Genomic DNA, 19,022 nt, shown 5'->3' with positions numbered 1-19,022 from the left:
CTGTTTATTACATGATTTTCTTTTTCAGTTTCTTTTCACCCCAACAAGGCACATGCACTCACCAGAGACAGAAAGAGAAAAGGAAAGTGAGGAATTACCACCCAGGGGCATGGCTCTGCCTCAGTCTCTTCTCCTGTTTCTCTTGGAATTTTGAGCATGTACACACAAGCGCCTGGCATGATTTTCAAGCTGCCAAGTCCAGGACTTGAACTGTACAGTTGGTCATGTGGGAGTCTAGCACCTTAACCCTCCACTTCACCTGCTGGCCCTATCACATGATTTTCTATACTTTATCCACCAAACTTGCCTTTCTATAGTAAAGCAAAATATTCTCTAAGATCTTCTAAAATACCTGGCATGGGGTAGAAACTTGATAGTGCTTGCTGGCCAAGTAGTTTCTTTCTTTTTTTTTTTTTTTTTAATTTGCCAGAGGGCATGTGCACTCACAGGAACAAAGAGATACAGAGAGAAAGTGAAAAAAGACTCCACCTGGGGCATGGTCCACAGTCCCTTCTCCACACATGCTGGACACACACACACACTGCATGTTTCTCAAGCTGCTAGGTTCAAGATTTGAACTGCACGGTTGTGAGGTCCAGCCACCTTAACCATTTTAAATGTCCTACTCTCTTTATCTTTCAGAGTAAAAAATACCTGTAAGAAAACTCAGTAGTTTGAGAATTTTTTTTCCATCTTCCTATGTTTTTATCATCTAAATTCCTCCTCTCCTTAAAGGATTGGGTTGATGTGTTTAACTGTATTCTGTCAAGGATCTGTATTTCTACCTGACCTTTGCCATTAAAAAAAAAAATCTGTACATAGGGCCAGCTGGTGGCATGGTGGTTAAAGAAGCTGTGTAGTTCAAATCCTGGTTTGACAAACACATTGGGCACATATACATGGGTGCCCAAAATCCTAAGAGGAGGATGGAAGAATAGGGATTACTGTATAACCATCACCTCCCTGAGAGGAGGTGCTTTCTGACTTTTTTTCTCTCTCTGTTTTTTCTCTCCCTCTCTTTCTCTTTCTGGCAAGTGCACATACCCTGTAGCAAAAAAATAAAATAAATAAAATAAATAAATAAAATTTATCTATGTGTAGATTAGTACTTCTCTTAATACACATAAATTATATAAATTTTTCTTCCCCCAGAGGCAACGCCACTTGCTTTGCATATGGACAGACAGGTGCTGGAAAGACCTATACCATGATAGGAACTCATCAGAACCCAGGACTGTATGCTCTGGCTGCCAAAGATATCTTTAGGCACCTAGAAGTCTCCCAGCCAAGAAGGCACCTATTTGTGTGGATCAGCTTCTATGAAATCTACTGTGGACAGCTTTATGACCTCCTTAATGTGTGTGTGTGTAATATATATATATATATTTTTTTTAATTGCTATAAAGGTGTATGTACTTGCTGGAGAGAGAGTGAAAGGGAAAGTGAGCACTCCCTGGGAGGATGGCCATGCCACAATCTCTTCTCCTATATTCTCCTCTTAGGATTTTGGACATGCATGCATACATGCCTAGCATGTTTTTCAAGCTGGGACCGACACTCAAACCATGGAGAAGGCCATGCAAGATCCAGCCTCCTTAACCACTATGCCATCAAGCTGGTCCACTTATCATTGTTTTAAACCAGAGTCCCATAGATTCACTGAATCATGGACTTTAATGAGAGACTTTGGTATGTTAGTGCCCTTTTGTGAAACAAGGGTCTCTTGCATCAGATATGTATTTTTTAAACTGTTAATTCGGCTAGAGAATTAGCCTTCCAATAATATATTTTTAATTATTAATATCCTAATGTCTACCAAAAGACTTTCCTTTTCCTGTTGGTCTATGAAAAAGGTCATAATTTCAGGAAGCTGGGAAATGAATATGTACTTAAATCCCTTAATCTATTTTTGACTTGTTATTATATTGGAAGAACTATAAAAAATGTTTCCCACTTTGTCTTGTGTTTACCCTCAATAATCTTAGTGTAAACTTGATAATTTTCTGATATCAATACAAATAATCTTTTTACTTCATATTAGAATTCTAACTCTTACAACATGGTACAGTAATTTAGATATGTATTCAGTAACTCTGCTTTTAAATCCCTATTATATTTTTCTGGTATAACATTTGTTTAGGTCGAAACAGAAGACTTACACTGCGTAGGAGACAACGAAGTTGTGAAGGGATAGGCTGACTAGGAACATAGGGAGACAAGAGGAAATAGAGAAGATACGATAAAAGGTTGTCAAGACAGAATTAACCAGACCTGAGACATGCAGGCAGTGATGAGTTGAGGCTGAGCATGGGGAACTCAAGCAACTTGAGACTAGCTCTGCAGCAAAGGTTTCTAGGCCTCTAAGATGTTTTCCAAAAGGACATACAAGTTTCATGTGCCCCAGGCATGTAGTAGAATGGGAGATGGGGAGACTCCAGTGCAATGAGGAAACTATGATAGGGCAAGCCCCTGTCATAGGAGGGTACTAGAGTGCTGAGTAGCCAGCTGGAGAAACCAGCAAGTTGGTTTAGGCAAGCCACTCTCCTGTGAACTATTATAGTGAAAAGGGGGCCTTTAGTATGGCACAGTTGAGAGAATGCATAGGTACTCGGGGTTCAGTTCCTAACACAACTCCAAAATAAAGTAGGGTGCTGCTCTGGGGAGACCTTGGGGAAGAGTTGTTTTCTCTTTTACCTTCTCTGTATTGGTGTTGAAACCTCAATTTGTCAGTCATTGCTTCTTTTTCAAATCCCAACACCTGGGGCTGGCAGATGGCATGGTGGTTAAAGGCGCTAGACTCCCACATGGTGGACTGTGGTTCAAGTCCTGGGCCTGGCGGCTTGCTTTCTCTCTCTCTCAATCTGGTCAAATTAAAATAAATAAATAATAAAATAATTTTTAAAAATCAAATCTCAACACCTTTTTTAGAAGCTTTTTCCAGTCAAAATGCCCAACTCCTTTAAAAAACAGTTGGCATGGGACCAGCAGTTAGCGTAATGGCTATGTCGTTGGACTCCCATGTAGTCGACCTCAGTTCGAGTCTCAGACCCAGTGGCTTAAACTCAAGCTGAGCGCGTGTGTATGCATGCCCAAGATCCCAAGAGGGGAATGGAGGAGAAGGGATTGCAGCATGGCCATCCCCCCCTGGGGGAGTGATTTCTCGCTTTCTGTCTCTGTCTCTCTCTGTCTGGTGAGCGCATGCGCCCTATAGCAAACCCCCCCCCCAAAAAAAAAAACAAAAAACAGTTGGCATGACATCCCTCCTGGGGATGATTTCTCACTTTTCCTCTTTCTCTCTTGCCTGAGAGTGCACAGTGCCCTACAGCAAAAACAAAACAGAACAAACTGAAAAACAGCTGGTATTAGAATAAAAAAGCCACTGTCCTCGTGTGTATGTGTGTTCAGGCAAGGGAGCAATTAGGATACCCAGCTGTTTCTGAATGCAGTTCTTCAATAAATACGAGATTAATACCCTGTTTATTTGCATTCTGAGGAGGTTTAGTTTTGTTTTATCTCACTGGTTAATTGGCTAATGTGATCTCTTTGTTTCTTACCTTTCTGGGTCTTCTAAAATGTCTGATCTACTGATAGCACCCTTCCCTGTTTATGCTGTTATATTTTATCCTGTAGTTTTTTATTTTTAATTTAATTTTTTAAAAAGATTTTTGCTATAGGGTGAGTGTGCTCGCCAGAGAGAAAGTAAGAAATTAACCCCCAGGGTGGATGGCCATACTGCAGTCCCTTCTCCATTCTCTTGGGATTTGGGGCATGCATGCACTCAGGCCCAGAGTGAGTTTCAAGCCACGGATCTGGGACTCAAACAGGGATCAGCCATATAGAAATCCAGCACCTTAACTACTGCGCAACCTGCTGGTCCCATCCTGCTGTTTTGTAAATAACAAATAATTTCTATAATAATAGGGGAACTTTGGCAAGGGTAGACAGAAGCGTATGTTCAGTCTGCTTCTCGAACTGGAAAACAAAGCTTAAAGATCTTCAAATTAATTCCTAAAAGTAGAAGATAAATTGTTTTTGTACCTTTGCATTAAAATTATAGAAATATACTTGTTGCTTATAGGATTTAAAAGTCTATGGGGCTGGCAGGTAGCATGGAGAGTAAGGGTGCTGGACTCCCACATGGCTGATTGCGGTTCAAGTCCTGGATGTGACAGCTTGCTTTCTCACTTTTTCTCTCTTCCCTCTCTCTCTTACTCTGGTCTAAATGAATGAATGAATGAATAAATAAATAAATAATAAATTTAAATAATTCTTAAAAAAAAAAAGTCTAGTAGTTTTTTTTGGGCTGTCCATTAAGAACTTTTTTGGGTGTAAACTCAGGGCATAGGGCCTACGAAGTTTGTTTTGGAATGACATGAGGGCTCTGAAAGCTAGATCCTTCTTTTATTCTAGAAGCCTGACTATTCCAATAGAGTTGTTTTCTCAGAGATCATGGGCATTGGTGAGGCTATTTTCTCTAACCCTTCTGTAAAAATTTAGAAACTTGGGATGTAGCATAGACTGTAAAGAACATTAAAAAAAAAAAAACAAACAAAAAAAAACACTTTTTTGGGGGAGGGTTATGGAGTGGAATTCCATTATTGAATTTATTCATGTCTTCTTAAGAGGAAAAAGTAATCTTAGGGTCTTTGAGAGATTCCCCTCAGTGGATCTGGTTTAATGATGATGGTAGACCATGACCATTTATTGCCTTACATACATGCCTGAAACATTCATATGCCCAGCTCTTCTTGCTCTCTTAGAAGATATATCAGGACTCTTTAGGTTGCAAATAAAGAAAACCCCATTTACACTGGCTTAGGCGTTTAGAGAAATCATTGACCCAAATAATTGGAAGCCTAGAGGGCAGTCAGGCTTCATGGTTGGTTTACTTCAGCATCTCAAGGATATTATAAGGACCCAGTTTCTTTGCATCTCTCTGCTCTGCCCTCTATGGTGTTAGCTTCATCCTGAAACTATCTTGTTAATACAAAATGGCTGCCACTGCTCCCAGGGCCTCAGGCTTTCACTTCCAGAGGAAAACAGACTGCCTTACTAGGTACCGGACAACCATTGACCAGGGCTTGAACCAGCGAAGATCCCATGACCACCTTTGAACCAATCACTATAGCAAGGAATATGCCAGCCACTGATTGGCATAGGTCTATTATGTGCTCATTCATTTCATTGTAGCCAAATATGCTGATTTGTTACAATCAAGGACCACCCCTGAGTTCTGAGGCTGAGGCTGAGGCCAAGAAGATGGGGTTGGTTTAAAGATGCATATTAATTCCATCCAAATGACAAACATCACTACTTAATGGGAGGAGTGGTGGAATGGTTTGTAGGGAGAAAAGAACAGGTCTGTTACAGCAGTACTGCCATACCAACTGTATTCTTGCATTTATAGGCTCTTCGCAAGAGAAGATAGCAAGCATGTGGTACAGATAGTAGGACTGCGAGAACTTCAGGTTGATAGTGTGGAGCTCCTCTTAGAGGTAATTTTTACTTTTTTTACTACCCCACTATAGTAACCTAAGTACAGATAATTAAGTAATTTTGTTACTTAGTAGTATAATAGACTTAAATTTAAGCAAAGCACACCATTTCACATTTGTAAAATGTGAGCCCTCTTCTGGGAGGAGGGCTTGTATCCCCACAGGGTTGATGTCCCAGTGCCTTGGTAGTGAAAGGTAGGACATGTGTGAGAACCTAACATATGGAAAGATACACCCATGGGCCAGCTTCAAAGGCTACTGATGTGTTTTTATATGGCAGTGGGCTCTGGGAAAACCTAAAGATACATACTCATATTTTAAATAAAATTCGTAATAAGTAGTACTTTCACATGGGTTCAAAATGAAGAAGATACAATGCGATGAAAAATACCCCTTATATGTTCTTTTTCTGAGGCACCTAATTTTAATAGTTATTTTGTGTATTCTCCAAAAGAATTTTAAATTGCTTCTCTTATTAAAATTTATTTTACTATAGCAAAATAATACTTGTTCATAATTAACTCTAAACATTACAGAAATATATAAGGATAGAAAATAAATGACCCTCTAACTTAATATAGAAACTCCTCCACCCCACTGAAATATCCCTTGTTAACAGACTATTTAGTTTTCTTTTTAGATTTTTGCCTTAGAGTTTGTGCACTAGCAGGAGAGAAACAGAGCGAAAGTGAGAAATCAGCCCCTAGGAGGTATAGCCATGCCTCAGTTCCTTTTAGTCTATTCCCTTCCTGGGATTTTGGGTGCACATAGACATACACTGTGGTGTGTCTTTCATGCCACCAGGACTCAAACCGCAGAGTCGGCCACGCAGAATCCATCTACTTAACCCTCATGCCAACTGTTGGCCCTAGAATATTTAGATTTCATTTCTTGTTTTAAGCATTTTTTACTTTAGCCCTGGTTTTACATTAGATCATTTAGGGACTTTTATTTTTTCTTTTTTTGAGAGGTTTTTGCTATAGGGCTCGTGCGCTCGCCAGACAGACAGACAGAGACAGAGAGACAGAAAGTGAGAAATCATTCCCGAGGGGGGATGGCCACACCATAATCCCTTCTCCTCCATTCTCCCCTCGGGATCTTGGGCACGCACGCACACGCGCCTGGCGTGAGTTTAAGCCACCGGGTCCAGGACTCGAACCGCGGTCGACTACGTGGGAGTCCAGCGACATAGCCATTATGCCAACTGCTGGTCCCTTTTTTTTCTTCTTAAAAGATGGTGTAGGGGCCAGCAGATGGCGTAATGGTTATGTCGTTGAACTCCCATGTAGCCATCTGTGGTTCAAGTCCTGAACTCCGTGGCTTGAAACTCATGCCTGGTGTGTGTGGTTGCATGTCCAAAATCCTGGAAGGAGAATGGAGGAGAAGAGATTGTGGCATGGTCATCCCCACTAGAGGGTGATTTCACTTTCCCTCTCATTGTCTCTGTCACTCTCCACTCTCTCTGGCTAGTACATGTGCCCAATACCAAAAACTTCTCCAAAAAAATCTCAAAAAGATGATTTAACTTTTTTTGGTTTGTTTTTTAATTTTTGCAATAGAGTGCGTGTACTTGCCAGAGACGGCGGGTGGGAGGTATGAGAAAGCACTCTCCCAGGGTAATGGTCATGCCACAATGTCTTCTCCTCCATTCTCCTCAAGGGATTTTGGGCATGCACACATATGCACCTGCTGGGTTTTTGTTTGTTTGTTTATTTTGTTTTGTTTTGTTTTAATAGAGATTTTTTGCTATAGGGCCCGAGAGACAGAGAAAAACAGACAGAAAGTGAGAAATAACCCCCAAGGAAGATGGCCATGCCACAATCCCTTCTCCTCTGTTCCCCTCTCAGGATTTTGTGCACACACACACACACACACACACACACACATGTACCCGGCTTGAGATTTAAGCCACTTGGTCCAGGACTTGGACCATAGTTGACTATATGAGAGTCCAGAGACGTAACCATTACACCAACTGCTGGTCCCAACCTGGTGTGTTTTTTAAACCACTAGATCTGGGACTCAAACTGCACTGTTGGCCATTTGAGATCCAGCTGCCTTAACCTCCATGCTATCTGCTTGGCCCAGTTTAACCTTTTCTATTGTGAAAAATAGCACTATACAGAAAAATGCCTAAACTCAAATGTGTACTATTGTTTTGTATTGTAAAGAAACAAACACCCTCACAATCAGCTACCTTGATCAAGAAAAAGAACAAAAGCATCCTGTGTGACTTTCTAATCACCCCTGATTATCCTGACTTTTATGCTATTTATGCTAATCGTTTTTTCATTGTCATCGTTTTACTATCCTGGTATTTATCCCTGAATCATATCACTTAGTTTTCACTTATTTTTGAACTTCATATAAACAGAACCACACTGCATGTATTGTTTTCTTTCTTGCTTCTTTTGCTCAACATTATGCCTTTGAGTCCTGTTTATGTTTTTGCATATGGCTGTAGTTTTGTTCATTTTTATTTGCTATATAGTATTCCACCATAGAGATGTATCACAATTTATTTGCCTATTCTGCTGTTAGTGTACAGTTGGAGTTGTTTCTATTTTGAGACTATTCTGAACAATGCAACTGTGAGTGCTCTTATACATGTATTTCAGTACAGAGCACATGGATTCTCTTGAATATATACCTACTTATGAAATGATTGGGTCAGAAGACATGCATATCTTCACCTTTACTAAATTATGCCAACCGTTTTCCAACATGGTGTATATTCCCACAAATAGCACATGAGCAATCCCATTGCTCTTCATTCTTGCCAATACTTTCTACTGATAATTTTTTTTTTAATTTTTGCCAGTCCAAAGGTACTTAATCATACCTTATTATGGTTTTAATTTACATTTGCTTGATTAAGAAAGAAATGGGGGACCAGCAGTTGGCATGATGGCTATGTCGCTAGACTCCCATGTAGTCGACCACAGTTCGAGTCCCAGACCTGTGGCTTAAACTCACACTGGGCGCATGTGCGTCCATGCCAAGATCCCAAGAGGAGAACGGAGGAGAAGGGATTGTGTCATGGCCATCCCCCCCGTGGGGTGATTTCTCACTTTTTGTCTCTGTCTCTCTCTGTCTTTATGGCGAGCGCACACACTCTATAGCAAAAACCTCTCCAAAAAAAAAAGAAAAGAAAAAGAAATGGAATATCTTTTCATGTTAAAATCTTTTTTTTTTTTTTGGAGAGGTTTTCGCTATAGGGTGTGTGCGCTCGCTAGACAGAGAGACACAGAGACAGAAAGCGAGAAATCACCCCCCAGGGGGGATGGTCACGCCACAATCCCTTCTCCTCCATTCTCCTCTCGGGATCTTGGGCATGCACGCACACGCGCCTGGCGTGAGTTTTAAGCCACCGGGTCTGGGACGCGAACCACGGTCGACTATGTGGGAGTCTAGTGACATAGCCATTACGCTAACTGCTGGTTCCCTCATGTTAAAATCTTTTTAACGAATTATTTTACACTATTTTTTACTATTATTATTTTCAATTTGACCAGAGAGAGAAAAAGGGAAAACCAGAAAGCAAACCACCAGGTTCAGGGCTGACTTAAACCATGGTTGGCCATGTGGGAGTCAAGCACCTCAACCACAATACTACCTCCCGACCCCTCTTCTCATATTTTTAACTTATTGAATTTCTTCTTTTGGGAATACTGGTTTGGGTCTTTTCCTCATTTTTAGGTTGTCTGTCATTTCTGTACTGATTTGTGCATTCTGGATATGAGTCTTTTGTCAGTCATCTGTGTCATCTTTTGTCAGTTATTTGTATCATAAACTCACTGTCTCATTCTTTGGCTTATCTTTCCAGTGTCATCATAACATCTTTTAATGCTTGCATGAGTCCCCAGATCAGTTAAATCAGAATCTCTTGGTGCTGGTAGGTGGCGTGGTGGTTGAGGCACTGGACTTTCATGGCTGACCGTGGTTTAGATCCTGGACCTAACAGATTGCTTTCTCACTTAACTTCTCTTTCTCTTTGTCTCTCTCTGGTCAAATTAAAAATAACAATAATAAATCAAATTAAAATAAGTAATTAAAAAAATCTGAATCTCTCAGTGTTGGGGCCCAGGTATGGCCATTACCATTATTTTAATTTAAAATGTAGGGTCAGCCCATGGCCTAGTGAAGGAAGCCAGATCCCATATGGATGGCTGACTGTATTTCAAGTGACTTGAAAGACATGCCATGCGCATGTGTGTGTATGTGCCCCAAATCCCAACAGGATGAAGAAATAGAGAAGGGATTGTGGTGTGACTATGCCCATTTGGGGCTGCTTTTTCCCTTCCTGTCTCTGGTGAGCCCATGTACCCTCTGACAATTAAAAACATTAAAAATTTTTTAAAATTGAAATCTAGTTTATTGACTATAAAATTTACTTTTTTAAAGTCTATGATTCGGGACCAGTAGGTGGCATGGTGGTTAAGGGTGCTGGACACTCCCATGTGGCTGACTGCAGTTCGAGTTACGGACCTGGTGGCTTGCTTTCTCACCTTCCTTCTCTCTCTCTCTCTCTCTGATCAAATTAAAATGAATGAATAAATAAATAAACAAAATTTAAAAATAATTTAGAAAATAAAAATAAAGTCTATGATTCAATAGATTGTTTTTATTTTTGTCTTTCTGTGGAGAGATTTTTGCTATAGGGTACACGTGTTTGCCAGAGAGACAGATGGCAAGTGAGAAATCACCACCACCTGACCCCCCCCACCCCAGGGAGTTTGTCACTCCGTAATCCCTTCTCCTCCAGTTTCCTCTCAGCATTTGGGGCACATATGCACACACACCTGACATAAGTTTCAAGTCACCAGGTCCAGGACTTGAACCATGGTCAACCACATAGTGGGTACAGCAGTGTAACCATTACACCATTTATTGGTCCCATGATTCAGTAGGCTTTTAATAAAAATTTCTCATTGAGCTATAATCCATATACTATAATATTCATCCTTTTAAAGTGTACAGTTTATTCTGTATATATAAAAATAGTATATTCCTGAGACTAGCAGTTGGTGTAATGGCTATGTTGCTAGACTCCCATGTAACTGACTGTGATTCAAGTCCCAGACCCAGTGGCTTAAACTCACACCGGGCACATGTGCATGTGTGTCCAAGATCCTGAGAAGAGAATGGAGGAGAAAGGATTGTGGCATGGCCATCCCCCCAGGGGGTGATTTCTTGCTTTCTGTCTCTCTGTCTCTCTCTGTCTTTCTGGTGAGTGCATGAGTCCTATAGCAAAAACCTCTCAAAAAAAAAAAAAAAAAAAGAATATTCCCAAGAGACCAGCAGATGGTATAATGGTTATGTGGCTGAACTCCCACATGGCCAACTACGGTTCAAGTCCCAGATCTGGCATCTTAAGAAAACTCACACAGAACGCATGTGTATGCATGCCCAAAGACCCGAGAGGAGAATGAAGAAGAAGGGATTATGGCATGGTCATCCCCCCAGAGAGTGATTTCTCACTTTCTGTCTCTCTTGTCTCACCAATGAGTGCATGTGTCCTATAGCAAAAATCTCTCCCAAAAGAAAAAATACTCCATAAAATTGTGCAACAATTGCCGCTATCTAATTCTAGAAATTTTTATTACTCCAAAAAGAAATCCTGAATCCATTAGTAGTCACTTCCTGTTTTTCCTCCCTGGCAACCACTGATTTCTGTCTTTATGGATTTGGCTGTTCTGGCCCTATTATATACAGAATCACATGGAATTTTTTGTCTCTGGTTTATTAGCATAATATTTTAATTTGCTAATTTTCAACATGTATCAGTATTTCATTTCTTTTTATGGCTAAATAATATGCCTTTGTTTACACCACAGTTTATTTATTTATCCATCAGTTGAAGGACTTTTGATTTCCCCCTACTTTTTAGCATTATGAATAATGCCACTGTGAACATTCATGTAGAAGTTTATATATGGACAAATATTTACAATCTTCTTGGGTTTATGACTTTCACTCTTGGGAGAGGAATTGCTGGGTCTTTTGAGGAACTACCACACTGTTTTTCAAAGTGACTGCAACATTTTACATTTTTTTTTTTTAAGAGAGATTTTTGCTATAGGGCATGTGTGCTCGCTAGAGAAACAGACAAGAAATCACCCACCAGGAGGATGGCCACACTGCAATCCCTTCTCTTCCATTCTCTTCTTGGAACTCTGGACATGCATGCACACGCACCCTGCATGATTTTTTTAAGCTGCCAGTCTGGAACTCAAACCATGGTTGGCCATGTGGGAGTCCAGCAATATAACCATTATGCCATCTGCTGGTCCCAACATTTTACACTTTTACTAACAATATATGAGGGTAGGTATTATTTATTTATTATTTAATCATCCCCCTGGGGTATGGCCACACTGCAAGCCCTTCTGCTCCATTCTTCTCCCAGGATCTTGGGCATACACACGTGCCCAGCATGAGTTTCAACCCACTGAGTGGGACATGAAATGCTGTTAGCCATGTGGGAGTTCAGCCACATAAACCCTACACCATCTGCTGGCCCAAGGGTGGCTATTATTTTTAAAACTCCCCAGGTGGGGACCAGCAGTTGGCATAATGGCTCTGTCGTTGGACTCCCATGTAGTCAACCGTGGTTTGAGTTCTGAACCTGGTGGCTTAAACTCACGTTGGGCATATGTGCATGTGTGCCCAAGACCCCGAGAGGAGAATGTGGGGAAGGGATTGCAGCTTGGCCATCTCCCCTGGGGGGTGATTTCTTGCTTTCTGTCTCTCTGTCTCTCTCTGTATTTCTGGCGAGCGCACACACCCTATAGCAAAAAATCTCTCAAATCAGTCCATCTATCTATCTATCTCCCCAGGTGATTCTAATATGTAGCCATCATAGTCATTTTTCTAGTACATACAGCAAGTCTGACTAGAAAAAGGGGGAAAAGACTAGAAGGACAAGCTAGGTACTTGAGAAGACTTACCTTGAGGATGGCTTAACAGTACACCTCTCTGGAGAAGTGTCTGAAACTTCAACCAAGTTCAACGGGCCTGGAAACATAGTCAGGTTTGGCGTTATAGAAACAACTTCGGGAACCAGCAGTTAGCGTAATGGCTATGTCGCTGGACTCCCACGAAGTCGACCGCGGTTCGCGTCCCAGACCTGGTGGCTTAAAACTCACACCGGGCACGTGTGCGTGCGTGCCCAAGATCCCAGGAGGAGAATGGAGGAGAAGGGATTGTGGCGTGACCATCCCCTCTGGGGGGTGATTTCTCGCTTTCTGTCTCTATGTCTCTGTCTGTCTGGCGAACGCACGTGCCCTATAGCAAAAACCTCTCCAAAAAAAAAAAAAAAAGAAACACCTTCAACAAGCAGCAAAGTTAAAACCTCTCTAGCTGATTCTATTCTCAATTTTTTCTGCCTTCATTCTCACTATATTTGAATAATAATTGTAAATGTTTATTGAGCACTTAATATCTTTTACTTTGCTACAGATTTTTGCAAGTATCTCATTTAATGATCATAAAATCAAGATAGGTAAATATTGTAAACCTAACTTTATGTGAAAACTGAAGCTAAAATTAAGTGACAATTGAGTAACACAAAACTAGCTGGCAGTGGTTTTCTTGCTACTTCTACTTCCCCCATTCCTTTGTTTGACCAGGAGTTTCAAGCTAGTCTGGTCCTTATGGTTCCTTTGTTCCTGGAGATTAGACCAAGTAAAGGGGAAAACAGTAAACACTAGGAGGAAGTTCCTTTTCCTTGGGTATGGGCCATAACTATGCTAATGGACAGTTCGGTGTTGAGTCAGCCCCTGTATCTGGAACAGTTCATAGCACTGCCTTTTCTAAGTATGGTTCCTAAGGAAAGCCAAAAGAAGTTTCTTATTAGTCAGCATATTACTGTATCATCACCATTGATAACCTCAGTCTGCAATACATTATGGTGTGTACAAGCAAGAAGCCAGCTGAGATCAAAGTGGAAAGTTGATATAAATTATGGATATCTGACATAGTTACCTTCATAAACATTTATTGCCTCAGAACTACAGCACTTTCTAACTTAGGTGTCACACTTTCACTCTCTCTCAGGTGTCATGTTCATGCTTACTCAGGTATCACTCATGTATGCTCAGGTGTTACCCTTGAACATATCACCCTCAGGCTCATCCAGGCTTGGCCAGTTGTCTGCCTACACAACTGGCAGCTTTGTTTTTCACACGAGATTGTCCTTCCTCCAAGAGATTTCTCCTAGGTGTTTTTTATTGCCTAGTCTTACCAATGCAAGCACCAGAACTTCCCTGCCCTTACAGAGATCTCACTGCCTCATTTCATTTCTCAAATTTGGAATCAAATTTTGTCTTTCATGCTAATTAATGAACAATTTTTTCAATTTTAAATATTTATAGGTTTTTAAGTCATTCCTACAGCCATCTTATGTAATCATAGATATCCATTTTCACCCCCTCTGATAAACCTGTTTCATGTTTTATCGTTGTCTTGGCTGTAATTGGTAGCAGAGACCCACACAAGAAAAGACGGGCCTTATTTGTATGTGAGTGATAGAGATTTTTTCTCTACACAGTGCTATACTACTGAAGTACATGTGACCCTTCTTTATTATTTGTGATTAAAGCCTTATAACCAGACAGAACTGGGTGCTAATGCCATGTGTCCTTGAGCATATCCTTTATCCTTTTGAACATGAAACATGGATGATAATAGATGACTGGGTTGGATGATGGAAGGAAAGCAGTAACATACATAAAATGCTCAGTTAACATGATGCTCGCTCAATCTGTCATGTGCTCACTAGAGAGAAAGAGAGAAAAAGTGAACTACGGTCCCCACATATGTTATTAAGTTCCCGAATGTTTCCCAGTAACAGAATTCAGCCATTGTCTCTACTTCCTGTTGTAGCAGGTACCCATTTCACTACTCAAATAACATGTTCTGTGAAGAAAACCTAGATTTAGAAACTTACCCAATAGACTTTAGTTAGGGAACAAGGAATTTGAAAAGACGGTAGTGAGAGAAAAGGGCATGCTAGTGATTTTTAGGTGATTATATTAGTTCTGCTCAGCTCTCAGACTTAAATTTCTCCCAAATAGAGTCTCTCTCTTTTTCTTCATTCTATTCCTCTTTCCTTCCTTTCTTTTTTGGCTTGTACCAAGGAACCCATGGTATCTCTTGTTGATTTATAAAGTTGTATATTTTCATGAAATTATGTTTTACATTAATGAAAGAAAACGTTTTAAATTTTGGAAGTTTACATGAATATATTAGTTCTTCAGCATCTTTTAAAAATAGATTGTGGACCAGGTGGTGTAGTGGTTAAGGCACTGGACTCACACATGGCCAATCACGGTTTGAGTCCTAGACCTGACGCTTAAAAATCATGCCTGATGCATGCGCGCCCACAATCTCAGAAGGAGAATGGAGGAGAAGTGATTGCAGCATGGCCATTCCCATTGGGAGTGATTTCTCACTTTCCCTCTCACTGTCTCTCTTTGCCTCTCCCGTGAGCGCATGCGACCTATGGCAAAAACCTTAAAAAAACCTGAGATCCTACCATGTACCTATCATGATACTAAGTGCTTTACATCTACTATCCTTCTAGTCCTCATAACTAACATAAGATTCCTGTGTTATAGGTAAGAAAGTGAGCCCTGAAAAGTTAAGTAATTTACAAAAATTTGCACAATCATATGGTAAAGCAGACTCATGAACCCTGACAGTCTGACTTCAGATTTTACTCTTTTAACCACTACACTTCAGTTGTATGTCATTTTCAAAACTTTGATGATCTTTGATATTCACAAACTACCTCATTTTTATTCCTCAGTGTTCAACTGCTTTATTACACAGTTCTGAAAGGCATGGTGATAAGAGGCTATCACCGAAGCTGAAAAAACTGGACCAAGGACCAGAAATTCCTTCACCTCTTCCTTAAAAGGCATTTAGCCAGGAAAGGTTACTCAATGTGTTAGGTTTTCTGAGATGCACTCAGAGGTACCTAGAACATTATGGGGGACATGGTAAAATGAAAAGCCAAGTAAGAGACTATAGTAGAGTCCCAGAAGCCAACCTTTCTCTACTCCCCTGGGGATGAACCACAGGGTCATCCTTTGAGCTTCCTGACAATATTCACAGTTTTATGCTAGGGATAGCCTTGAGGCCTCTCCAAGCTCTCACTATTCTCAGCAAAAGTAATATCATTACTCACATGTGGAAGAGGATACCTGGCTTCTATCCTGGCCTGATCATATTTACCTATATGATCTCATGTAAAAGTCACTTAGTTTCTGTGTTCCTTCCCTTATCTGTCAAGTATATTGCTTATACAAGTGCAAAGATTTAAGACCTCCTCTGTCTTTTTGTCGAGTGTGTAAAAGAAAAAAAGAAAAAGAGCTCCAAGAAACCTAAAAGTCTAGAAGGAAATGCATGAAAATCGTATTTTTTTTTTAAGAGAGATTTTTGTTATAGAATGTGTGTGCTTACAGTAAAGACAGAGACAGAAAGGGAGAAATCACCCCCCAGTGGGGATGGCCACACTGCAATCCCTTCTCCTCCAGTCTCCTCTTGTGATTTTGGGCACATGCACCCAGCGTGAATTTAAGCCACTGAGTCCAGGACTGTGGCCAACTATGTGAGTGTCCAGGGATGTAACCATTGCACCATCTGCTGGTCCCAAGAATATTAACTCTGGGATTATGGGAGATATATATTTTTTCTTCATTTCTTTTAGCTTATTTCCTGGGAAATAGATGCCCTTAACAGGTTCCTACCATACCACAATCCTTCCCCAGCCTCCCAGCCAGACAGAATTATGGGCCTACCCAGCATGGTTAGTATCCATATGGCTCCAAAATCCTATAGCAGTGGCCTACTTATCTGTGCCACCACAGCTGGGCCTATAATTTTTTTCTTTATACTTTTTCTATTTAAGTTTTCCATAGAAAGCATGTCTCACACCCAGATTGTTGAGGTAGACTCTAGATGTGAACCCAGATCCTTTTCTCGTGGCCTCCAGCTTTTTGCAAGCAGCACTCTTATTGCCCATGCCACTGTGACTGGTCCCACTTTTCTAATAAAGGAGAAAAAAGTTTTTAAAAAGAACAATACAGATATAAGATGATTATCATCATTGTATCACAACTTGTGTGAGCATGAAGTGAGAAGGATAGGGAGAGACCCAGATGAGGAGTTGCATTTAAGCAGATGGTTCAGTCACGGCGTTAGCCTCAACTGTCTTACCCAGTATCTGAGCTGACTTAGCAGTGCTTTTTTTTCTTCAGCTTTTGCTATATCCACCACAAGGAATTGTCACCCTAACTCTTCTTATTTCTGATCAGCAGTAACCTGTTATCCATGTAGTTGATGCTCTAGCTTTATAAATTAGCCGATTCTTCCCTTTACAAAAAGATGCATCACATAGTTGCTTTAAATTTTTAGCAAGATTTTTACAAAATGAATGCATTTAAATGTGATTCTAACATTTTAATCTCACATACAGATAATCTCTACTAACCTCACTTTTGCTTAGACATTAATGGAAGAACTTATTTTTAGTTAATTTGGTTTTTCGTTTTGTTTTGTTTTTTTAGAGAGAGAGGTTTTTGCTATAGGGCATGTACACTCACTGGAGCAACAGACAGAAAGCGAGAAATCACCCTCTAGTGGTGATGGCCACACCACAATCCCTTCTCTTCCATTCTCCTCTCAGGATCTTGGGCATGCACACACACACACATGCACATGGTGTGAGTTTCAAGCCTCTGGGTCTAGGGCTTGAACCATGGTTGATTACGTGGGAGTCCAATGACATAACCATTATGCCATCTTCTGGTCCCCATTTTTAGTTAAATTTTTAAAAATACCTAATCTGGGATTAGTCAGTGGCATGGTGTTTAAGGCAGCTGGATCCTCCTGGCTGACCACATAGTTTGAGTCCTGGACCTGGTGGCTCAAAGAACACACTGGGTGTGTACACTTGCATGCACAAAATCTTGAGAGGAGAATCAAGGAGATAGGATTATGGTAGAGGTGTGGACAGTCCCACTAGGGAGTGCTTTCTCACTTTCCCTCTCTCCTTCTCTCTTTCTGTCTGTCTCTGGCAAGTGCACAGACCCTATAGCAAATTTTTAAAAATGCACCTGCCTCTACTTGTTATTTTATGATTGCACTCTGCTCAGTCTACTGCAAAATGAAGACCATTCTTAGCAATTACACTTCAACATTCCAGAAAATGTCAACATCACTCTGAAGGGGGATGCACATTATTATGAAGATCCCCAGAGGAACCCTGCAGAGGGATTTCAGTCACATCAAGTAGAACTCAGTCTCCTAGGAAAGAAAAAAGAGGCTCTGGTTTGACAAATGGCTTTTTTTTTTGGGTATGGTTTGTACTATCTATAGCTGTGTGGGAGTGTCCAGTGCCTTAACCATCACGCCACCTGCTGGCCCCTATAGCTGTGTGTAGAACATCATCAAGGGTGTTCAACTGGGCTTCCATTACAAGATGGTCTGTATATTCTTATTTCCCCATCGTCTTATTCAGGAGAATGGATCTCTTGTTGAAATCCAAATTTGAGGGGTGAAAAATACTTCTACAGAGTCTAGATGAGACCTGGTATTGCTTAAAAAGACAAGTTAATCTTTGAAGGAAATGACGTGAACTTGTTTCAATTCAATGCTTTAAGACCAGTCCCATAGCACAGTGGTTAAGCTCTATGTGTAAGGAGTCAGATGTCACATGGCCAGCCATGGTTCTAATTGGTGCATATATGTGTGCCCAAAATCCTAATAGAATGGAGAGATGGAAGAAAAATGTGCGTGGTATGACCATACCCCTTTTAGGGGTGATTTCTCTCTTCTCCTCTCTCTCCCTCTCTCTGGTGAGCATACATAGCCTCTGATAATTTTTTTTAATCAATAGCTGGGGCCAGCAGGTGGCATGGTAGTTAAGGCGCTGGACTCCCACTTGGCCAACCGCAGTTCAAGTCCCAGACCTGGTACCTTGAAATTCACACCAGGCACATGTGCATACATTCCCCAAATCCCAAGGGGATAATGGAGGAGAAGGGATTATGGTGTAGCCATCCCTGGTGTGTGATTTCTCACTTTTTCTCTGTCTGTCTTGCTCTCTCTGGCAAGTACATGTGCCCTATGGCAAAAAACTAAAATTTTTTAAAAATTTAAAAAATTTAAAAAGCTGCTTTGATTCATCAAGCCACAATAGTTAAAAACAAGGATATCAGAATTTTTTTTTTTCAGTTTTTCTGTAGGGTGTATGTGCTCACCAGAGACAGAGTGAGAAAGTGGGAAATCAGCCCCTCCAGGGGGATGAGCACACCACAGTCCCTTCTCCAGTCTCCTCTCAGGATTTGGGGCACACATGTACATGTGCCCAGCATGATTTTCAAGCCATCAGATCAGGACTTGAACCAGTCACGTAGCTAGCCACGTGGCATCCAGCACCTTAACTTCCATACCACCTGCTAGCATAATCTCAGAAAATTTTTTTGAATGGCACTTATAGCTCTGAAAAAGGAACAGTTC

General features: G+C 40.8%; 1 protein-coding gene across 1 annotated transcript in view; it reads left to right on the top strand.

Moving 5' to 3' along the window:
* KIF24 (kinesin family member 24) overlaps window positions 1-19,022 on the top strand; it is a 57,143-nt gene that overhangs the window by 23,912 nt on the left and 14,209 nt on the right. Inside the window, exons 4-6 of the mRNA XM_006143118.2 lie at window positions 1,153-1,357; window positions 2,230-2,246; window positions 5,408-5,495. Of these exons, the coding sequence (XP_006143180.1) occupies window positions 1,153-1,357; window positions 2,230-2,246; window positions 5,408-5,495 (310 nt within the window). The remainder of the gene's footprint in view (window positions 1-1,152; window positions 1,358-2,229; window positions 2,247-5,407; window positions 5,496-19,022) is intronic.

This window comes from Tupaia chinensis, unplaced genomic scaffold (assembly GCF_000334495.1).
Source record: "Tupaia chinensis unplaced genomic scaffold, TupChi_1.0 Scaffold000093_1, whole genome shotgun sequence".
NCBI classification, from domain to species: Eukaryota; Metazoa; Chordata; class Mammalia; order Scandentia; family Tupaiidae; genus Tupaia; species Tupaia belangeri.
Note: the sequence above shows the minus strand (reverse complement) of the source record. Positions and strands in the feature narration are given on the sequence as shown.